Source organism: Halteromyces radiatus (assembly GCF_025201355.1).
Source record: "Halteromyces radiatus strain CBS 162.75 chromosome Unknown BX664scaffold_4, whole genome shotgun sequence".
NCBI classification, from domain to species: Eukaryota; Fungi; Mucoromycota; class Mucoromycetes; order Mucorales; family Cunninghamellaceae; genus Halteromyces; species Halteromyces radiatus.
This window is the reverse complement of record NW_026251690.1, coordinates 3,570,477-3,590,867: the sequence shown is the minus strand read 5'-3', so window position 1 is coordinate 3,590,867 and position 20,391 is coordinate 3,570,477. Positions and strand designations below refer to the sequence as shown.

Sequence of the window (20,391 nt, the reverse complement as noted above, 5' to 3'; positions counted from 1 at the left end):
GAAAAAAAAAAGTTGGCGATTTTAGTGTGCATCATTTGACAAAAAAGAAAAAAAAATTGAGTGGCTGCGTTTCAAAATAATCATAAATGTTCATATTCATTCTTTTCCATATGTACGATCATCCAACCATTTACTATAAACTTCAAATAAAAAATAACCACAAAAAGAATACAGTATCAAAAAAAAAAAAAAAAACTAGTTTATTTCAAGATAATAATAAAAAAAAACACACACATACATACATATACATATATATATACACCCAAAATGTTTTGTACACTAGGTTTCATTGGTTTCATACAACATGTGAACGCTAAAGAAGGAAATAAAAAAAGAAAAAAAAGAATGATGAGATGACATGAATAAAAATCATCATCCACTTCCAGAAAAGCAAAAACTTACCCGTCCTTTTCGATTCGATGAAGAACCTGCTTGTTGTGTTCTTGGTAAATTAGTTGTTCCATGAGCAAGGTTGAACTTGTCCACTAAATCATTGATTGTATTAATTCCCTTTGTAATACTTGCTAAATAACCGACCAATAATACATCATTGTATTCCTAAAAAAAAAAAAGTAGAGTTTGCATGAGCTAAAGAGAAACAAAATTTTGTCCTTCTTTTTCTTTTCTTTTTTTTTTTTCTTTTTACCCGAGAAAACTGGTCATCAAAAATACTTTGGTCAATAACAGGCGATCGTGAGCATATACTGGAGATTTGTCGAAGAATATCATGATCAGTGGGTATCGCACCAGTTTTTGTATCTTGAAGATATTTTTGAAGAAATTGAAGCCTTGCATGTAACATAATAACTGCATTTTTTTGTGTTGTCATATAAGAAGCCACTAAGAATGAAATCAAAGAAATAAAGAAGAAGAAGAAAAAGGTAAGAATATAATCATCAGTTAAAAAAAAAAATGAAAAAGTAAAAATACTTACATGAACTACCGAGACTTGAGTCTATACTTGACATATCTGGTTTGGCTACATGATCCACAGCAATCCGTTCAGCTTCATTAGTTTCAATTTTATAAGGTGTTTTTACAAACATCAGCTTGTGAAGTTCATGATTCGTGTCGTACAATGATTCATACATGCCTACAGGTAACGATTTGTGATGTTCTCCAGTAATCGCACTTGGATCAAGTTGTAAAAATAAACTTGACTCGTTTCTTGATAAAAACTATATAAAAAGAAGGGAAAAAAATCAGATATTCATGAATCCATATGATCCTCTTCTTCTTTCATTTACTTGTTCATGTATTATCAAATCCAATTCTGTAGGTGTTGTACCAGTAGTGTACCATCCCATAAAGTCTAATTCTGGAAATACTTGTTTCACTAATAATTCAATCAACAAATGGTTAAATATTATTATATCAGAGAAGAAAAATACATTGTACTTCTTTTTTTATTATTATTATTATTATTATTTTACTTTGTTCGAGTTTTGTCGACATATAAACTTGATCAATGCTTTTTCCATCCTGTTGTAGAGAAAATTCAAAAGAATGGATAATATCAATATCCCGTCCTGATTGTTGAGCCAATAATGCACCGTAGATATTAACTGTAACAGAAAAGAAAAAAAATGTATGTAAACCAAATATTATTATCTCAACATATCGTTTCAGATCTTGCCTTCTTTATAATCATTCTTATCATCATTACCTGTTGTTGGATTTTGCAGTTTACTTCTAGTATAGTGATCAGATATATTCAATAAGACAAGTGGATGACTAGATAGAAAAAAAAAAAAGAATATTAGATTAGTTCATATTATTCAAACTGTTTCCGGTTTATATTTACATTGATATAGAGAGTCCAGAATTACTTTCTATTGAAGAAACAATGGGTAGTTGTTCTAACGATGAACTTTCAGTTGTAGTCATAGGATTCATTTTTCTGAAAAAAGAAAGAAAAAAAGAAAGAAAAAGAAAGTAGCATATTGAAATATTTTTAACGCGTAACAATTTGAATTCACCTGTATTAACACTCCGTCTTGTCAAGCGAAAAAATTATTATGCTCTTAATAAAAAAACACATGATTTGATTCTTGTTTCCTCGGTTTCCTCGTTATTCTTGGTCTTGTTGTGCCTCTGATTGTCTGTCTTCTTGCTGTTTGGATTCTTTTTTTTTTTTTTTGGTAAGTGCACATATACAAATAATATTTAGATGATCATGACACTAACTATTTTCCATTTCTTCTTTTCACACATCGAAATGGGAGTCAAGATACATAGATCCCAAGGGAAACAAGTTATTTTGGAGATCAACGATCATCTATCAAGATCATTCTCGGCATAGACAAATCATAAATAAAATACTGGCAAAATGATGGTTTTTTTTATTGTATCAATATTTTTTTTTCTTTAATCTTAATTTCTTTCTTCTTATATAGTGTATATATATATATAACTAGACGGTATGAATAGTGAATATAAAGGGGAGAGAGAGAGAGAGATTGTATTTAAAAAAAAAAATAATGATAATAACAAAACAAATGACGATGGAAGACTAAAAAAAAAAAAAAGAGAGAGAGAGAGAACAAAAAAATATAATCACAATCTAGCTAATCAGGTAAACTAATTAACTATATATATATAAAAAAAAAAAGAAAAAGAAAAAGAGAATTGGAGAGAGGGATCATCTAATAGACACGGGCGAAGGGAGGAACAGCCTTGCATTCATTTTCATCCAAAGTATGTTCAGTGACAGAACGATAGCTAAGTTTGACATCACCAGATTGTTGATCTTGCCAGGACAAGGTATGTTTCATCCATTTTTCATCATCACGATCAGGATAATCATCACGAGCATGAGCACCACGAGATTCAGTACGAACAGCAGCAGCATGCATGGTTTGAGAAGCACAAGTCAACAAGTTTTGAAGTTCCAAAGTTTCCACCAAATCAGTATTCCAGATCATACCACGATCAGTCACCTTGACATCACTGAAAGATTGCCAGACCTTATCAATCTTAGTACAACCTTGATCCAATGTTTCTTGAGTACGGAACACAGCAGCATCGGCTTGCATCACCTTTTGCATGTTGAGACGAATTTCAGCAGTAGATTTATTACCATTAGCATTGCGTAAATTGTCGAGGTTTTCAATAGTCTTGGCACCAGCATCAGCAGCGAAGGGTTTCAAGGGAGTGTTAGGTTCCAAGTTTTCAGCAATGTGATGGGCAACAGCACGACCAAAGACAACGATGTCCAATAAAGAGTTGGCACCGAGACGATTAGCACCATGTACAGATACACAGGCAGCTTCACCAGCAGCATACAAACCAGGTACCACTTGATCTTGACCATTTTCATCAACACGTAAAACTTCACCAGTGTAACGAGTAGGAATACCACCCATGTTGTAATGGACAGTAGGCAAAACAGGAATAGGTTCCTTGGTGACATCCACACCAGCAAAAATAGCGGCAGTTTCAGAAATACCAGGTAAACGTTCATGAAGAACATCAGGAGGTAAATGATGAAGTTGGAGATAAATATGATCATTTTCAGGACCAACACCACGACCAGCCTTGATTTCAAGAGTCATAGCACGAGACACCACATCACGAGAAGCAAGATCCTTGGCAGTGGGTGCATAGCGTTCCATGAAACGTTCACCTTCATTGTTGATCAAAATACCACCTTCACCACGAGAACCTTCAGTAATCAAACAACCAGCACCATAGATACCAGTAGGATGGAATTGAACAAATTCAAGATCTTGAAGAGGGAGACCAGCACGGGCAACCATAGCATTACCATCACCAGTACAAGTATGAGCGGAAGTACAAGAGAAGTAAGCACGACCATAACCACCAGTAGCCAAAACAGTCTTGTGAGAACGGAATCGATGAAGAGTACCATCTTCCATGTTCAAAGCAATGACACCCTTACATTCACCATCTTCCATAATCAAATCAAGAGCGAAATATTCGATAAAGTAATTGGTGTTGTGGCGAAGAGATTGACCATACAAAGTGTGAAGGATGGCATGACCAGTACGATCAGCTACAGCAGCACAACGATAAGCTTGACCACCTAAAATAAAATAAAGAAAAAAAGGAAGAATTTAAGAGTTTTAGAATCAATAAGGTTTTGATGATTCTAACTTATAAAAGGGGAGCACTTTTTCTTTTTTTTTTTTTTTTTTTTTTTACCTTTGCCAAATTTCAAACTTTGACCACCAAAAGCACGTTGATAGATCTTGCCTTCTTCAGTTCGAGAGAATGGAACACCATAGTTTTCAAGTTCATAAACAGTATGGGGAGCTTCACGACACATATAATGAATAGCATCTTGATCACCAAGCCAATCAGAACCTTTGACGGTATCATACATATGCCATCTCCAATCATCTTCGGTCATATTACCAAGAGCAGCATTGATACCACCCTAAGAAAATATAAAAAAAAAAAAAAATACAAAGTAAGTATATGATTATATAATATATATATTAACTTACTTGAGCAGCAACAGTGTGAGAACGAGTAGGGAACAACTTGGTAATACAAGCAGTATTCAAACCAGCTTCAGCAAGACCAAAAGCAGCACGAAGACCAGCACCACCAGCACCAACAACAACAGCATCATATTCATGATCAATGATGGGGTATTTACTAGCAATGGAACCCTATGATAGAAAAAAAATAAAATAAAATGAGATTACGTTTATACACAATACCTTTATAGTAGGATAAACTTACAGTAGCTTCCTTAGCATTCAAAGGTTGAGAAGCCATAACTTGCATAGAAGGTTTGGAATGGTGAAGACCACGAATAGCCAAACGACCGACTGTACCTATTTTCATTCAATCATTTATAAAAAAAAAAATCAGTATTTCTTTTTTTTTTTTTTTTTGTATCATTCCTAGGTTTTATCTTTTTCTTTTCTTTCTTTTTTGGATTGATATTGTTAATACATACGTGAGGCGCGTACCTAGTTAATGGATAAACAAACAGTAAAAAAAAAAATCAATTTCAAAATATGGAATAAAACAAATATGATATAAATGAACTATGATCCATAAAACTTACAGTCATGGGAGAGGTAGATTGTAAAAGTTTCAACATGGTTGCCCTTCAAGAATCAAAAAGAAAAAAAAAAGAAAAAAAGAAGAAAAAAAAAAAGAAAAAAAAAACAAAGAGTGGGGGGGTTGTGAATTTGTGGAGAAAGAAATAAAGAGAGAAAAGAAAGAAAACAGGACTGGTGAAGAAAAAAAAAAAAAAGGGAAGTGTAAACGAAAGGATGGCCTATTTTCAGAAACCGCCCGCACAGTAACAAGTAAAAAGTGAAAGAAAAAAAAAAACTTTGTACCAGCTACCCCCGTCAAGAAAATAAGAAGGGAGACAAACTTCAGAGAGAACTTTGACGACATGGGTATAAAATTATTCAATTTCCGCATCAACATAGTAGTAGTAGTGGACGCCACGTTCAAAGAGCCAATCGTCACATGTCATTCAGTGAATAAGTTTTTTTTTTTTTTTATTTTATTTTCAAAAGTAATATATACATAAGTGATTTCTGTATTTAGAAATATCATAAGAAACAATAGATATAATAATAAATAACAATAATGAGAATGATGATAAGAAAAAAAAAAAAAGATTTGTTATTGATTCATAAAGGATACCGAATAGGTGCGTAATTTTTTTACTATAAGAAGAAAATATAAGTTCTTTCGATTCTTTTTTTTTTTTTTTTAATCACCGGTCAATGAAGCTTATTTCTTACCTTATAAGGATGATCCATACATATATACATATAAAGAGCTTTCATATAACTATAATATATATAGAGAGTGATGGTAACAATAATCATAATCAATCAAGCTTTTGACCTTTTGTTTTGAGCCATTGAGATTTGTTGTATTTTATGTTCCAAAGCATAAACCTTTTTCTCCAATTGTCGTACTTGTAGCATAAGGTCATCATATCCTACTCTCATTTCCTTTTCCATATCTGCTTTTCGTTGAGATTGTAGTTGTAATTGTTGTTTTTGATGTGATGATACTGTTGAAGATGATGGAGATGAAGATGATGGAGATGATGATGTAGATGATGATGTAGATGATGATGATGATACTGAAAACGTGTTATTGAATGTGTCAGTGCCATCCCTTAAAAAAGCTGTACGTAAAGAGGAAAGAATGATGGTAATCGTAGAACATTCCCCTTTAAGAAAATCGAGTTCCATTTCCATATCTTGAATATCAGGAGATTCATCATTGGTCAGTGGAAGTGATCTTTTCTGTTGTTGTTGTTGAGTAGTGGCAAAGGGTTGATCCATTCGATGCTGATTCACATTTTCGCGTGATGATCCCCCTTTTCTTTTTTTCCCTCTTGAACCATGTGGATTTGACTGATGGGACATGACAACAGTAACTTCACGTTGATGATGATGATGAAATGGATTGGATGAATCCACTGAATGAATTTGTTGTTCTTCTTGTGAGAAGGACGATGGACCAATAGAAGGATAACTGGTTGACAGAGTAATCGGCATAGTATGCTGAGAGGATTGTGTTGGTGATGATACGGATGATGATGGATGTGATGCTGATGGTGATGATGATGATGAAGAAGAAGATGATGATGATGTTGATGATGATGATGATCTTGATTTATTTATTGTTGATGATGGAATAGAAGAATCGATCGTATCATTGGTCCATCGATAACTCATGTACACCAATGATTATCAATCAGTTTTTCTTTCAAACAAAACAATGAAAGGAAAACCAAGAACGGTTTAATAATGAAATGTTGAATGATATCAAAGAAAAGAAAAGAAAAAAAAAAAAGAAAAAAAAAAGGAAAGGATGATTTGATTTATATAGTGAAATAAGTATGAAGTCTTTTGACTCAACATCCCTTCTCCTTTTCTCTCCGCTCAAACTCAAAGTGTATATGTATATTATATATGTAGAAGATCGAATACGCCACGAATGTTATAAAAAAAAAAAAAGAGTAGATAGAACAGTAAAAACTAAAGTGGCAAGTGAATAGATCCCTTGGCATCTCTATTTTTTTTAAGCTTTTTTTTCTGCATTACTAACGATGTGCTCCCGTGGAATTACCACATCTAGTCAGCTTGCCGTAATATCCTTTTTTGCTGATGATTATTCCAATGAACGTGCGTTTTGATTAATGATTATCCTGCATTTTTGTGCAAACTAACAACAAAAAAAAAAAAAAAATAAACAAATAGTATATTAATCTTCTTCTTGCATTCTTCATCTCTTTTTTTTTTTTTTTTTTTTGTTGTCGTGAATAATATTATTGTTTTTTTTTTTTGTTTTTGTTTTGTAAACGTTACGCCAATTACCTTTCAAGCTCATAGCTCCGGATATCATCCCATCAAAAACCACATTCAAAAAAAAAAAAAAAAAGATGTTGAACCATTATTTCGGGTCTTTGTTCTTTTTGTTCTCCTCATCCACCTGAACCTTAAAATAAAATACAAAATTATTTCCTTTTTGGTGCATCATGCCATCATCATATTCTGTATGAATATCATCCTACCTTTCAAAACTGGGGAAACTAAAAAGGAGAAATCCACAATAAAGTCTCTTCAGCCTTCTATTTTATATATATATATATATCTGCAAGTCCTGTCATTCATTTCTTTTGGGGTGATCATCCTGTCCAATTTCCTCTTTTGAACATGAAACGAGCCACAGTCATTCATACCCTTAATTATAATAAGTCAAAAAAAGGGTTTTTATGACATCTACACTTGATCCTTGGATTGTTCAAATAATAGGGTGAAATTCTATTCAGAAGCTTTTTTTTTTTTTTTCTAATTCCCCAATATAAATAAAGGAGTAGACTCCTTTTACAGTAAGCATCCTATCCGTTCATTAGTGTCATCATCATTCTGTAAATCCCTGTTGATATCATCTGATTCCATTCATTATCATCATCATATATAGATACGTCTTTATTAAAAAAAATAAAATAAAATAGGTATTTGAGTAAATAAATTATTCTAAAAGAAGAGCGGGGGTATCATAAGAATAAAGTTAAAACCGAGATATCATTTGTCTATCCATTGTTGAAATGAATGAATCATTACTGTTTATGATCTATGTATTCCATACTGAATCACTATTTGTTGATATTTTCCCATCAAGTAATTTTGCCCTATGTAGTATCATTGTCATTCAAGTCATGATTGTTAGCACCACCACTACCATCATCATTATCCTTGTTGATCTCATCATTGTTATTATCATCATTTGCTATACTACTATTGTATCGTATTTTTCGTAATTGCATATCGTAAATCAAATCGCCCCATACCAATCGAGTAGCACATGCAGGACATTGACCTTCCACAGGAATTAAATTGCAGGAAACATCATTCGATAGAAATAAATTGGCTAAACATGTAAGATGAGCCACCATTATGCATGATTGAGAGTAATTGCCAGGACAGCATACATATCGGTCCGTTGCCTGCGAGAAAAAAAAAAAAAAAGATCCCCACATAACACCGAAAATAGAAAGTAGTTAGAATGTTTTTTGTCTATCCAATTATGTAAACATAACCTATATTTGTCATTTAATCACTTACTTTTTTGTTCATGGCTAATCGGCACACATGGCAATCAATGTCGTTGGGTAGATCGTCAAACCACCCTGCAGAAGGATCGTCGCTGTCTAAGATTTAAAAATAGACATGAGTTCATCTATATATTTTTATATATATGTATATATTATTTTACCAGATGGATCAATAAAACTGATTAAATCTTGCATCGGTCCATTGGATAAATAAAGTTGTGATGGTAAATTAGTCAAACAACCAGAAGGAGCTTCAGTTAAAAATAATACTTGATGTGATAAAGTCATAAAATGAATCTTGAGTGGCCAACGAGTAAAAGGTTTTGTGCATAAAAGATCATAGAGAGCGCGTAGTTTGGTGAAATAGAGATTGGCATGAGCAGGTGGTCCAAGTTTACTTTGTGCTGTTTCATAAATACATTGTCGTTTTGTATGCCTTGACTTTGTTGGATGTTGCCAAGCCCATTCGAACTGTAATGCAGATTGTTGACTGGGAAACCCATAAACAAAAAGTACCATTTCCCTTTTGTTATAAGAATAAAATAAAAAAAAAAAAGTTATATAATATTCAAGAATGGGAAAACCGTTCTTTTTTTTTTTTTTTTGGTTACATACCATGGCCTACGTTTTTCTGTTTTATAAGCCCCTTGAGTAAGATCACCATTATGTTGTCGAAGTCGCTTAATGGGATCAGGTGTAGAACCTACATATACTTTATTTTGATAGTTTGGATGAAGAGATCGTAAAAGATAACAACAATAAAACAAGTAAACCATGTAAAGAATAAAGAGAGAAAGGTTATCAAAAAAAAAAAAAAGGCGGCAGTTGAAACGAAGAGAACAAAGAGTTTATTATTTCAGTTTTACGATATATATATAAAAGTGTGTAAAAAAAAAAAAAAAAAAAAAAAAAAAAAAAAAAAAAAAAAAAAAAAAAAAAAAAAAAAAAAAAAAAAAAAACCTAATAATATTCCCTTGACCAAAGATTTTTAACAGAAGAAGATCGTTCAGGATAATATAGACGTTTTGAATATGTATCGTAAGGAGAATAGCCCATACCAAAACTTGACCGGGTTCCATATGCATGTGATTGATAAGGGTCAGTTGTACGATAATAAGATGAATATGGATAAGCACCACTATTATCCATATAGTCGTAAGGAGATATCATACTATTGTTTCCATACATTGAATTACCATTATAAATTGAGTTACCATAGCCATACAATGAATTCCCATAACCATACATTGAATTATTACCAATCATCCCAGGAGTTCCTTGACCATACAACGAATTACCATACATTGAATTACCATACATTGAATTACCATATATTGAATTGCCATACATCTGTTGCTGTTGGATATTATAAGGATTCATATAGTTCATGGCACTATTCATCATCCCTAAATGGTGTGGTTGTTGTTGTTGATATCCGTTCATCATATAAGGATTCATTCCAAAAATTCCTCCACCTGTCATCATACCATGCATTTGTTGTTGTTGCATTAATGCTGCTTGTGCTGGTCCACCTGCCATCATCATCATCAATTGTTGTTGTTGATATTGTTGCTGTTGTTGTTGTACTTGTTGTTGCTGTTGTTGTTGTTGCTGCTGTTGGAATAATAATTCTTCTGTTGGATTTGTACCACCATTACCATTATTACCACCATTCATCATCATATTTCCCATCATTGGTCCACTATATCCAGCCGCTATCATTCCAGCATTAGTAATTCCAGCCGCGTCTCTCATACGTCGTAAGAGATTATCAATCACGCCACCACCTTGTTGTTGTTCCATATTGGTTGGATGAGGTGTGTTAGGTTGTGACGAAGGATCAGAAGGAGAAGAAGGTGCTGTAACACTACCTGAAGCTTGTTGTTGTTGTTGTTGTTGTTGCTGCTGCTTTGGTATTTCTTGCTGTTGTTGTTGTTGAGGATTGTTCATGCCGCCAACCATGCCGGGAGGAAAATTTTGTTGCATATTGGAATAGTCTTGTGGAAAATGAGAGAATGACCTTGACCGGTGATGTTGTCCATACATAAGAAGGGAATAATATAGAACCAGTTGTCGATAACAATATGAAAAGACAAACAGGTGAATATAGTTTGATATATATATAAGGGTATCTAGTTGAATATAAAACAAAACAAAAAAAAAAGGAACTGATCGTTTATTCAAAATATATAAAAAGAAGAAAAGAAAAGAAAAGAAAAGAAAAGTATATAAAAGCGAAAATGAGAAAAAGGAAAAAAAAAAAAAGTGTGATAAAAGCGTCCACTGGCCATACTTTTTTTTTTTTTTGGTCCCTGAGAGTCAATTATGATTGGTTGTAAATCTTTAGACACACAAATCCTTTTTATTTGGATGAATCGAAAAGCAAACCTAAAAAAGGAGTGAGTAATAACAATAACAATGACTCTGACCATAATATTTCTCTTAAAACTCAAGCGGAATAGCTTATGTAGATAGCTTTTTTTTTTTTTTTATGCAGATCCCAATGATCAACCTTTTCCAATCCTATCATTTTACTTATTATTACAAGTAGATAGCTAAAATGAAAATCAGTTTATAGTATAGCCTAAGGAAGACACTTACTAGTACTATGTTTATCATCCATCAAAGTATAGATCTATAACAAACAAGCTTACGTAGATATTTTCAGGATGGTTATTACGGAGATTCAAAAGTATAAAAGACGATTGGAAGATAACTGGAAGCGCGTAAGCTCCCTTTTCTTTCCATTTGTTTTTTTTATTTATTTTTAGTTTTATTTCTTATTATTTTTTTTAAAAAAACTCTTTTCCATATTCACAATGTTTATTAAAGTTAAGGTAACAATTTATCAAAAGAAAAGAAGATGACAATACATTAACTATAGCTTGACCTTTTTTTTTAAAAAAAAAAAATAATTCATTAGACTCTTACTGGCAAAGAAGTATGTTCTTTTTAATTCAAAAACATGTTTATTTGATCATCACTAATAGCCACTCACTTTCTTTTGAAAATAGATTGAAATAGATATTGAACCCAACGATACTATTGCTCGCATCAAAGAACGTGTAGAAGAAAAAGAAGGTATTCCTCCTCCTCAACAACGTTTGATTTATGGTGGCAAACAAATGTAAGTTATTTAGTTTGTTATAAGGATGAGAAGACATTAACGATGTTTTCTTTTTTTTTTTTTTTTTTTTTTTTTTTTTGGTGGATAGGGCTGATGATATGACAGCAAATCATTATACTATTGAAGGTGGTTCTGTATTGCATTTGGTATTGGCTCTTCGTGGTGGTGATTATTGATTTTTTTTGTAGATGGTATACCTAGAAACTGTTATTATTATTATTATTTACTCTACACACACACACACATGCAAACAACATATATACATTCATCATCAGGAAACATATCTTACAATTACAATCATTGAAACAACAGGATCGGTTCGCGATATCAATGGATATAGTATAGCTTGTTTCTTTTTTTTTTCTTTTTGTCTTTTATCTTCCCTTCTTCCTCTTTTATCATATACTTCCCATTTCCTCTCATTTATTTTTTTTTTTTTTTACTTCTTGTAATAAAAACAGCTACAACAATATCAAACAGTAACAACTTTATGGCTCTATTGATGAATCAGGATTCACTATTTATCTATTGTTAAATTAGAAGGGGAATCAGGATCAGCCAATACATTTCGCAGAGGGATGAGTTCTTGTGCTTCTTCCAATACAAATGCCATTCCCATCATCATATGTGGTGTATTATGACAATGTACCGCCCAAATACCAGGATTGTCCTATAGGATAGATGATAATCATGTTAATTACAAAAAGGATACATGAACAATTAAAAAAAAAAAAAAAAAAAAAAAAAAAAAAAAAAAAAAAAAAAAAAAGGAGTACTTACAGCAACAAGTCTTATTTTAGTCCATCCACAAGGAACAGGGGTAGTTTTTAATGATCCGTTAGGATTGACTTCCAATTCAGGATCGATCCATGGATAAACCATTGAAATATCTTTATACACAGGCACTTTAGATGATCGCCAATCACCATATTTTGCATCACTATATTCACCTGGACCATATGCAATTGCCCAATGAGAATGACCATGTGTATGATACGGATGGGAACGACAAGGATCACCTGGAATATGTGTGGATTGTAATACTAAATCAACCACTTCATTGTGTGCTAATGGATATGTACCTAGCATTGGATCATAGCCATCATGATCGTCATCATCATTGATGACAGCTTGTCGACTATTATTATTAGTAGTAGTAGTAGTGGTATTAGTATTATTACAAGGTTGTGGTGGATGATGATCATGATGAAGGTGTGATGGGGCTCTTCTTTTGCCATGTACCAATTGAGATAAAATAGGGATGGCTGATTCTACGTATGATTTATCGTTGATGAACCATCGCTCAGTGCCATCTGCAAATCGTATATTGGTACTTTTAAAAATCAATGTTCTTGATGGTGGTTGTAATAAAGCTGGATCAATATCAGATAAAGAATCCAGCTTGCCCCAGATCCATCCTGGTATCTCCATTTCTTCTTGGGGTATAAGAAATTCTTTGATGACATCTTGAGGAAGCTTCATAGAATTATGATTATTGGGAAGGATGGATGATGTTTTTTTTTGTTGTTGGTATCCACTAGATGATGATGATGATGATGATGATGATGATGATGATGATGATGATGATGATGATGATGATGATGATGATGATGATGATGATGATGATGATGATGATGGTGATGATGGTGATGATGGTGATGATGGTGATGATGGTGATGATGGTGATGATGGTGATGATGGTGATGATGGTGATGATGGTGATGATGGTGATGATGTTGATGATGGTTGCCCTTGGCTACCGTCAGTCATATAACGTAATATACCTTTACCATTACTACTACGATCCACTGTACTATCAGCCCATTTTCTTTGTGTATCCATTAAATAATCCCTCGGTGGTTGATCAGTATGTAAAAGAACGGAGAAGCGTTGACCAGAAGCCACTTCTAATACATCGACGGTATATGGTTGAGTTAAATCTCCGTCGACCTCAACGATGGTTAGGTTATGATGAGCAATGGCAAAACTAAACGCACGGAAGGTAGTCGCGCCGATGATTCTTAAACGATACGTTTTATTTGGTTCCACTTGCAATACATGATAGCCCAGACAATCATCATCATTTTTTATTTCGTCAGGATTAAATACCGTTTGTCCATTCATCAAGACACTAATAGATTCTGGTATTCCATCAAAATGATGCCCCATAATGTAATGTTCGAAATCAGGTACAGATTGATGCCACCATTCACTCAATTGAAGAAGACGTTCATCATCATATTGAAATGGATACTGGATGGTTTCTGGATCCTTGATAATAAATGCACCAAAAATGGTTTGTTCCTTCAGGCCAACATGAGCGTGATAAAAGAAAGTACCCGATTGATTCACAACACGGAAATCGTGTACGTATATTTCGCCTGCTTTAACTGGTAACTGTGTAAGAAAAGGTACGCCATCCGATTGAATGGATTGGTATTGACGGATGCCATGAAAATGGATAGTGACATCCGATTGATTCATATGATGATCATAAGTGGAAGGAGTGGATGGTAGTTCGTTATGTATCCTAACACGTACACGATCACCCTTGGTCACCATAATAACAGGTCCAGGAGACTGATGATTGACAACATAACTTTGAATGGTATGATTTGAACAATCAGGATTGATGTATTCTTGTGTAATATGTAGATCAAACTGATGGATTTCATCATCTTCCAATTTTATGATTTTTTCATTCACAGATTTAAATGCCCCAAATGTTGCAAATGTGATATGAATAATTATCAGTAGTAAATACAAATAGATAATCAATTTCATTCTTATTATTATTATTTAAGAGATATGCCAATCATAAAAGAAGAGGATTAATAAAAAAAAAAAAAAAGGTATGTGTGTGTGTAATGAAATAAAAAAAAAAAAAAGATTTATTTCTCAACCAACATTTCTGTTTGTTCTGATTTTAACCATGAGTTGTACCATCTAAAACGACACGAAACTCTACATCAACTGTCATTCTTTTATACATAAACTCTATATCCACAATCATATCATTTCCCTAAAGACACGCGTACCTATATATATACAGATAAAAGACAGGAAGCCTTTATTGACATCAACCCAAGTGGATAGGATAAAAATATACTAAGTACACTAAGGACATACATAAACGACAATCCAGTATCATAGGGGTTAACCATCCATGATTGAAGAGTAAGGTGATTGGTGATAGCAAAAAGATAATGAAGTTGAAAAAAAAAATAGATCGTGATTCTTTATTGAAAAAGGCTATGTTGTTGTTGTTGTTGTTGTTGTTGTTGTTGTTTGACTTGGGCTGCAGAAGGAGGAGGAGGAATCAATGGAACCATACCACCAGAAAAATTGGATGAAGGATTTTCGGATGGACGTGTTCGTGATCGTTTCTAAGTTCCAATTGTGAAAAAAAAAAAAAGGAATCAGCCATAAACTATTTGATATATACAAACATATAAAGTTCTTCATATGACTTACACCCACATTTCCAATACTAATATTAATAGTTTGACCATCCTTCAAACTATAATCCTTCTTTGGTGTATTGTCCACTTCTTTTGCTCGACGTTCAGATTGTTTTTCTGCGTTGATTTGCCTATAGAAAGAAAGAAAAAAAAATCATATTCGTTAGATAACTATTTTCATCAACATTATATTATTGTACTTACTTTGTAAAATCTTGTAAAGCCACATTAAAATCGAATGCATCACTTCGTTCCTGGAATCCCATACCTATAAATGCATGGCGACCTTTAAAATAAAAAAAAAAGTCATCACATTATCAGTAACCATTAAGTTCATTCTTTTCTTATTTTACCTTCATTTTCGATCTTAAGTACAAAATATCGACTTGAATCAAGTACTGCTTCTACTGAATTTGAGGCTGGATCATATGGACAAACAGCAAAGACTTCGCCTAAAGAGTAGATCAATAAAAAAAAAAAGAATTTTCAGTATCAAGTCACTAAACAATATTTATATTTATTCAAATTTTTCTCTCACCAGATTCATTGTCTTCAAGACGAATAAAACAGGCTTGTCCTTTACTCATAATACGTAGTCGACCTTTCCATAAAAAAGATGTGGCAAGATCACCCCATTCCGATGCTCTACAAAAAAAAAAGAAAAAAAGAAAAGAAAGAAAAAAAAAAAAAGGGAGGTAGGTTAATATTTAGTTTTTCCTTTTCTTATTTTGAATGCCATATTTTTTTTTTTTTTTTTTTTTTGAATTGTATTTAATTCTACCTATAGCCTCTGGCTGCTGTACGAGGAGGGATTTTATATACTAAAGATGAAAAAAAAAAAAAAAGAAGAGTGATTAGCATCTAAAGATAAATTATATTCTATGTCCTTACCAAAACATTCTCGAATAACAAGAAGTACACTTTCAAAGTCAGTATCCATAAAATAAAATAATATAATAATAAAAAGTCTAAAGATATAATGAAAAGAAAGACAACACAAAATAGTTTTAAAGGATTTCTTTTTTTATTTAAGAAAAAGATAGCTCCCAAATGTAATTCAAGCACCGCTGGAGAGGGTCAATGTTTCACCTTCACGTAAAGCACAATGAGTACGATAATCGGCATAAGTACGAGTGATCTTTTGAGATTGATAACGAGTCAAGATGATAGATTTCCGTTTGGCTTCAGTGATATGTCGATGATAACCACCTTTTCTCAATAATGAATCTATTGCTTCTTCCTTTGTCCATCCTTGTTCCCCTATAACTTCTGGTAAATAGGTTGCTGTTGTTGTTGTTTTCGATGATCTTCGTCGTCTTCTTCCATATAGAATATTATTATCATCATCATCATCTACTAGTGAGAATTCTATCCAAATACCATGTTTTCCAATATCCCAATCCAGATAATCCTTGGCTAATTCAAAATCAGTAAGTAATGATACAGCACAATCCAAATGAGGCATTTCCGTCAATTCAATAGGGGAAAACCGTCTATCATTTAAAGCACTTATAAAAGAAATAAATATTAATAATAATCCTGGATTAGTTCATAACTATAAACTTACCTTGTTAAAGCATACTGTTGTAATCCCTTTCGTAATGGTAATGGATGAAAGTTGCCTATGCATCCCCGGAGTTCACGATGTCCTTTGAATTTACTATGCCATGTAATAAAGAGTGGACTTCAGAGAAGAATTGGGTAAGTCCTTATCTTCTTATTTGTAACAAAACTAATGAGGTATACGTAACTTACTAAGCATCATCAGGAAAGGAAGCCTTTGGTATAGGTTTGTTCTCCAAAAATGCTTCTAAAACATCAAAGCAATAGAAACAATGGTTTTCTGATACATCCTTCTTTGTCATGGTATAATAGATAAATAAAAAAAAAAAAAAAAAGAGAGAGAGAGGGGATAAGAAGGGGAAAAAAAAAAAGAAAAAAAAAGGAAAGACGTTTGTTGGACTGGGAAACAATCGACCCCAAAAATGCATCATGACCTATTAAAACACAGCACCTACTCCTTCGTTTGAGTAAAAAATCTTATTTTACTTGTATAATACTAGATTATAGTCTGATGACTTTTTGCTAATGAGAAAACTAAATATAATCCATGCATAGTTCCTTTGATAACAGGAATTCTATCTTATTACAGTAGCGATGAAACTAAAACCACAAGTATAACCTCACAGTTCTATTCTTTCTTTCTCCACCAATAGCAAGGTTACTTTTTTTTTTTTTTAATTCCCAGAGAACGGTGCCTTTTATGGAATATTATTGAAATACCACTTATGGAAAGAAACCCAAGTATCAATCAAATCAATCAAATCTATTCATATTGAAAATCATCGAAAGAAGAATCATCATGAATTCTTATCAATACTACTGTATATCATCAATCAATCATTATTGCTTGGTATCGATATCATTAGAATAGAATATATGACTGTATTCTTTTTATTTCTTATTTTTTTTTTTTTTTTTACTAATGATGATGATAATATATATTTTAGAACCATTACTAATATTTAACAACAACTGATAGTAATGTATTTATTATTATCTTCTCTTTTTTTTGATTTTTTTTTTTGATTTTTGTTCAAAGTGAATTAACAATGTTGGGATAAAATAAACTTTTTCTTGAAAATAGGGATCAGACTTTCCTTTTTTGGTCGCGTTCGTGTCACTGTGGCCTGTAGCCAATGATATTGAGCAACGCACTATATACAAATATCAAAGGAATTTTGTTTTTTTTTTTTTTTTTGTCACCGCTGTTCTTTCCCTTTCTAAATCTTTTTTTTTAAAAAAAAGGAAGTTATATCATGGCCAAACTTGCTTCTTTCTGGACGTTCTTTTTATTACTTTTGACAACTGTCTTGGGTAAGATTCTTTATATATTTATGGATTAGATATGATGGAAATGGTGGTTTCTTTTTTTTTTTCTCGGAATGATGACTAGGAACAACCCGAAATATCTTATGTACAGAAATGACATTTAAAACTGACTTGTTTATTTCCACTCTATAGTGTTTGCTGATGAAACTACCAGCACCAAAGATACTCTCAATATTGAAGTAGTGGCTCAATTCCCTGATAATCCTTTTGGTTGTAAGTACTAGTTTGTGATCCAAATAATAATAATAATAATAACAATAATAAATAAACTCGTGTTGTTCATTTGACTTTTTTTTTTTTTTTTCTTTTTCTTACTATATAGTGATTGTCAATGGTCAAAAGAATGGTGTTGTATTGTCTATGACTAACAAGGATTCAGTGGATGCCTCTATTATTGCTGTGTCTGGTAAAGTGACTCTAGTTGATGATGAATCCAAGATTATTCGTAACGTAAGTTGGATAGATACATAGAAAAGGAAAAGAAAAGAGTAACAAAGGATGATGGTAATAGGGAAATACAATATTCAATTGGTAGACTAATTATAATATATATTTATATATAGTTGACTGCTCTTCGATATGATACTCGTCTTCCTTCTCAAGCAACTTTGGAAGTCCCTTATGAATTCTATTCTGAATTTGCTCCTGGAGAACTCGGTCTGACCGTCTATGTTGACTTGGTGGCGGATGTAAGTGATACAAAAAAGGTTTTAAGGGTGGATGAAAAAGGTCAACAAAGGAGTTCATTTCTTTCTTTTATGATTATTAGGAAAAACTTATTCGTTTGGTTGGCTATAGCGGTGCCATTACTGTGACTGATCCCGAATCTTCCTTGTTAGATGCCCAATTGTAAGTGAATCATTTTTGTCAGGAACGATATATTATCGGTATACTTATCTATACTGATTTATAGGCTCTTCCTTTATGCAATTTTGGCTGCTGGTGCTGCTGGTGTATTATATGTTGTTCGTGAAGCTTTCTTTGGCAGTTCCAAAAAGACCCCTGTAAGTTTTAAATGATAATAATAATAATAAAAAAAAAAGGCAGGATGAATGTTGATTGTTTGTATTATTATTAATCTTAGACCAAGGCTGCTAATGAACCTACTGTCCGCGCTGCTCATCGTGATGAAAAGGGACAAATGGTATTGGATGAATCTTGGATTCCTGAACATCATCTCAAGGATAGCCCCAAACAATCCCCTCGTGCCAAAAAGCGTACCAATGCTTCTCGCAAGTAAAATTTGGATCTGAACAATAAAAAAAAAACTAGGGTAACTTGGATGTCATGAAGATCGACTTTTTTTTTTTACATATAGCATTTAGTATATACAATGATTCTCTCTCTCTTTTTTATTATTTATTTAACTATTGAAATAAAAGTTTATATATTTATATCTGTAGATTATTATTTTGTTTGTTAATTAGATTAGAGTTTGTGATTTCTTAATTTTATTGAAATCTCCTTTCTTTTTTTTTTGACTTTGTAGAAAATAATAATAATAATAATAATATATAATCTTATAATCGAACGATAAATGAGTTACTCCTATAGTTAGTTAGTTCCCACCAATTGGTATTATATGTGATCGCAGAAAGGAAATAAGAAAGGATTGTCATCAAAGTTTTGACATTATCATTCTTTCTTTTTATTGTGATTCTGATATAAGAGGGGGGGGGGGAACTAATAAAAAAACATTGATTCTTCTCTATTTTTTTTGGATGGATCAAGTAAAATAATTCATGTGCTGTAGATCTTGTTTTTTTTTTTTTTTTTTTTTTTTTTAATAAAATAAATGAATCCGATTCGTTTCTGCGGCATGTTTACTATAAAAAGTGTGACATATATCGATGATATATAATAGTGAAACAGAAATGACGAATGAGAATGTTAAAATAACAAAAAGTAAGTGCGACCACGTTATCACAAAGAAGTCAACTAAACAGACTAGAACACCCCCTTGTCTTTGTTCTTACATTTGTACTCCTCATTCAAAAAAAAAAAAAAAAAGGGTATCATCATCTAGGAGGGACATATCCATCTTAACAGTCATAAATGGATAAAATAGGAGTACAATGATTGGGAAAGGAGATCCAAAATTACTTTAAAAAGAAAATGATGTTTGTTCCTGGATGATGATAAAGATACTCTAATATTTTAACCTTATCTTTGAATTTAATCATAAAACTTGTTTATGTCTATTTGTGCATAATCCATTGAATCACAAAAAAAAAAAAAAAAAAAAGAAGAATCATCATTATTCTAGTACGATTGTTAGGGGATTCAGTTACTAAAGGAGAAGAAGACTCATCATCTGAAAAAAGGAGAAATTCAATCAT

At 32.4% G+C, this 20,391-nt stretch overlaps 8 protein-coding genes across 8 annotated transcripts; 3 read left to right on the top strand and 5 right to left on the bottom strand.

Moving 5' to 3' along the window:
* Positions 1 to 187: 187 nt before the first annotated feature.
* BX664DRAFT_379599 (maintenance of mitochondrial structure and function-domain-containing protein) lies at positions 188 to 1,922 on the bottom strand. Its single transcript, XM_051548865.1, has 8 exons — positions 1,805 to 1,922; positions 1,667 to 1,734; positions 1,434 to 1,565; positions 1,248 to 1,336; positions 935 to 1,178; positions 647 to 840; positions 403 to 558; positions 188 to 313 (listed from the first exon to the last, which is right to left on the bottom strand). The coding sequence occupies exons 1-8, from the start codon at positions 1,894 to 1,896 to the stop codon at positions 296 to 298; spliced, it is 993 nt and encodes a 330-aa protein (XP_051400901.1). The 5' UTR covers positions 1,897 to 1,922; the 3' UTR covers positions 188 to 295.
* Positions 1,923 to 2,537: 615 nt separating this feature from the next.
* BX664DRAFT_334592 (succinate dehydrogenase flavoprotein subunit 1) lies at positions 2,538 to 5,111 on the bottom strand. The gene is made up of 6 exons (XM_051545734.1): positions 5,042 to 5,111; positions 4,931 to 4,943; positions 4,711 to 4,805; positions 4,470 to 4,637; positions 4,165 to 4,399; positions 2,538 to 4,045 (listed from the first exon to the last, which is right to left on the bottom strand). The coding sequence occupies exons 1-6, from the start codon at positions 5,075 to 5,077 to the stop codon at positions 2,646 to 2,648; spliced, it is 1,947 nt and encodes a 648-aa protein (XP_051400900.1). The 5' UTR covers positions 5,078 to 5,111; the 3' UTR covers positions 2,538 to 2,645.
* Positions 5,112 to 7,929: 2,818 nt separating this feature from the next.
* Positions 7,930 to 9,384, bottom strand: BX664DRAFT_281482 (uncharacterized protein). Its single transcript, XM_051541524.1, has 4 exons — positions 9,188 to 9,384; positions 8,734 to 9,095; positions 8,583 to 8,668; positions 7,930 to 8,464 (listed from the first exon to the last, which is right to left on the bottom strand). The coding sequence occupies exons 1-4, from the start codon at positions 9,346 to 9,348 to the stop codon at positions 8,150 to 8,152; spliced, it is 924 nt and encodes a 307-aa protein (XP_051400899.1). The 5' UTR covers positions 9,349 to 9,384; the 3' UTR covers positions 7,930 to 8,149.
* Positions 9,385 to 9,533: 149 nt separating this feature from the next.
* BX664DRAFT_334589 (uncharacterized protein) lies at positions 9,534 to 10,777 on the top strand. The gene has a single exon (XM_051545733.1). It carries the CDS (start codon positions 9,604 to 9,606, stop codon positions 10,303 to 10,305), a length of 702 nt encoding a protein of 233 aa, XP_051400898.1. The 5' UTR covers positions 9,534 to 9,603; the 3' UTR covers positions 10,306 to 10,777.
* Positions 10,778 to 11,314: 537 nt separating this feature from the next.
* Positions 11,315 to 12,173, top strand: BX664DRAFT_334588 (ubiquitin-related domain-containing protein). Its single transcript, XM_051545732.1, has 4 exons — positions 11,315 to 11,409; positions 11,496 to 11,513; positions 11,587 to 11,699; positions 11,788 to 12,173. The coding sequence occupies exons 1-4, from the start codon at positions 11,392 to 11,394 to the stop codon at positions 11,873 to 11,875; spliced, it is 237 nt and encodes a 78-aa protein (XP_051400897.1). The 5' UTR covers positions 11,315 to 11,391; the 3' UTR covers positions 11,876 to 12,173.
* A 2,446-nt stretch (positions 12,174 to 14,619) lies between these two features.
* BX664DRAFT_334584 (adaptin ear-binding coat-associated protein 1) lies at positions 14,620 to 16,228 on the bottom strand. The gene is made up of 7 exons (XM_051545731.1): positions 16,052 to 16,228; positions 15,942 to 15,981; positions 15,699 to 15,805; positions 15,514 to 15,612; positions 15,365 to 15,446; positions 15,174 to 15,291; positions 14,620 to 15,085 (listed from the first exon to the last, which is right to left on the bottom strand). Exons 1-7 carry the CDS (start codon positions 16,098 to 16,100, stop codon positions 14,939 to 14,941), a joined length of 642 nt encoding a protein of 213 aa, XP_051400896.1. The 5' UTR covers positions 16,101 to 16,228; the 3' UTR covers positions 14,620 to 14,938.
* Positions 16,164 to 17,051, bottom strand: BX664DRAFT_334583 (AMMECR1 domain-containing protein). The gene is made up of 3 exons (XM_051545730.1): positions 16,916 to 17,051; positions 16,728 to 16,844; positions 16,164 to 16,668 (listed from the first exon to the last, which is right to left on the bottom strand). Exons 1-3 carry the CDS (start codon positions 17,023 to 17,025, stop codon positions 16,218 to 16,220), a joined length of 678 nt encoding a protein of 225 aa, XP_051400895.1. The 5' UTR covers positions 17,026 to 17,051; the 3' UTR covers positions 16,164 to 16,217.
* An 879-nt stretch (positions 17,052 to 17,930) lies between these two features.
* On the top strand, positions 17,931 to 19,363 carry BX664DRAFT_334581 (uncharacterized protein). The gene is made up of 7 exons (XM_051545729.1): positions 17,931 to 18,037; positions 18,185 to 18,265; positions 18,375 to 18,502; positions 18,616 to 18,741; positions 18,822 to 18,901; positions 18,966 to 19,056; positions 19,137 to 19,363. The coding sequence occupies exons 1-7, from the start codon at positions 17,980 to 17,982 to the stop codon at positions 19,290 to 19,292; spliced, it is 720 nt and encodes a 239-aa protein (XP_051400894.1). The 5' UTR covers positions 17,931 to 17,979; the 3' UTR covers positions 19,293 to 19,363.
* Positions 19,364 to 20,391: the final 1,028 nt, after the last annotated feature.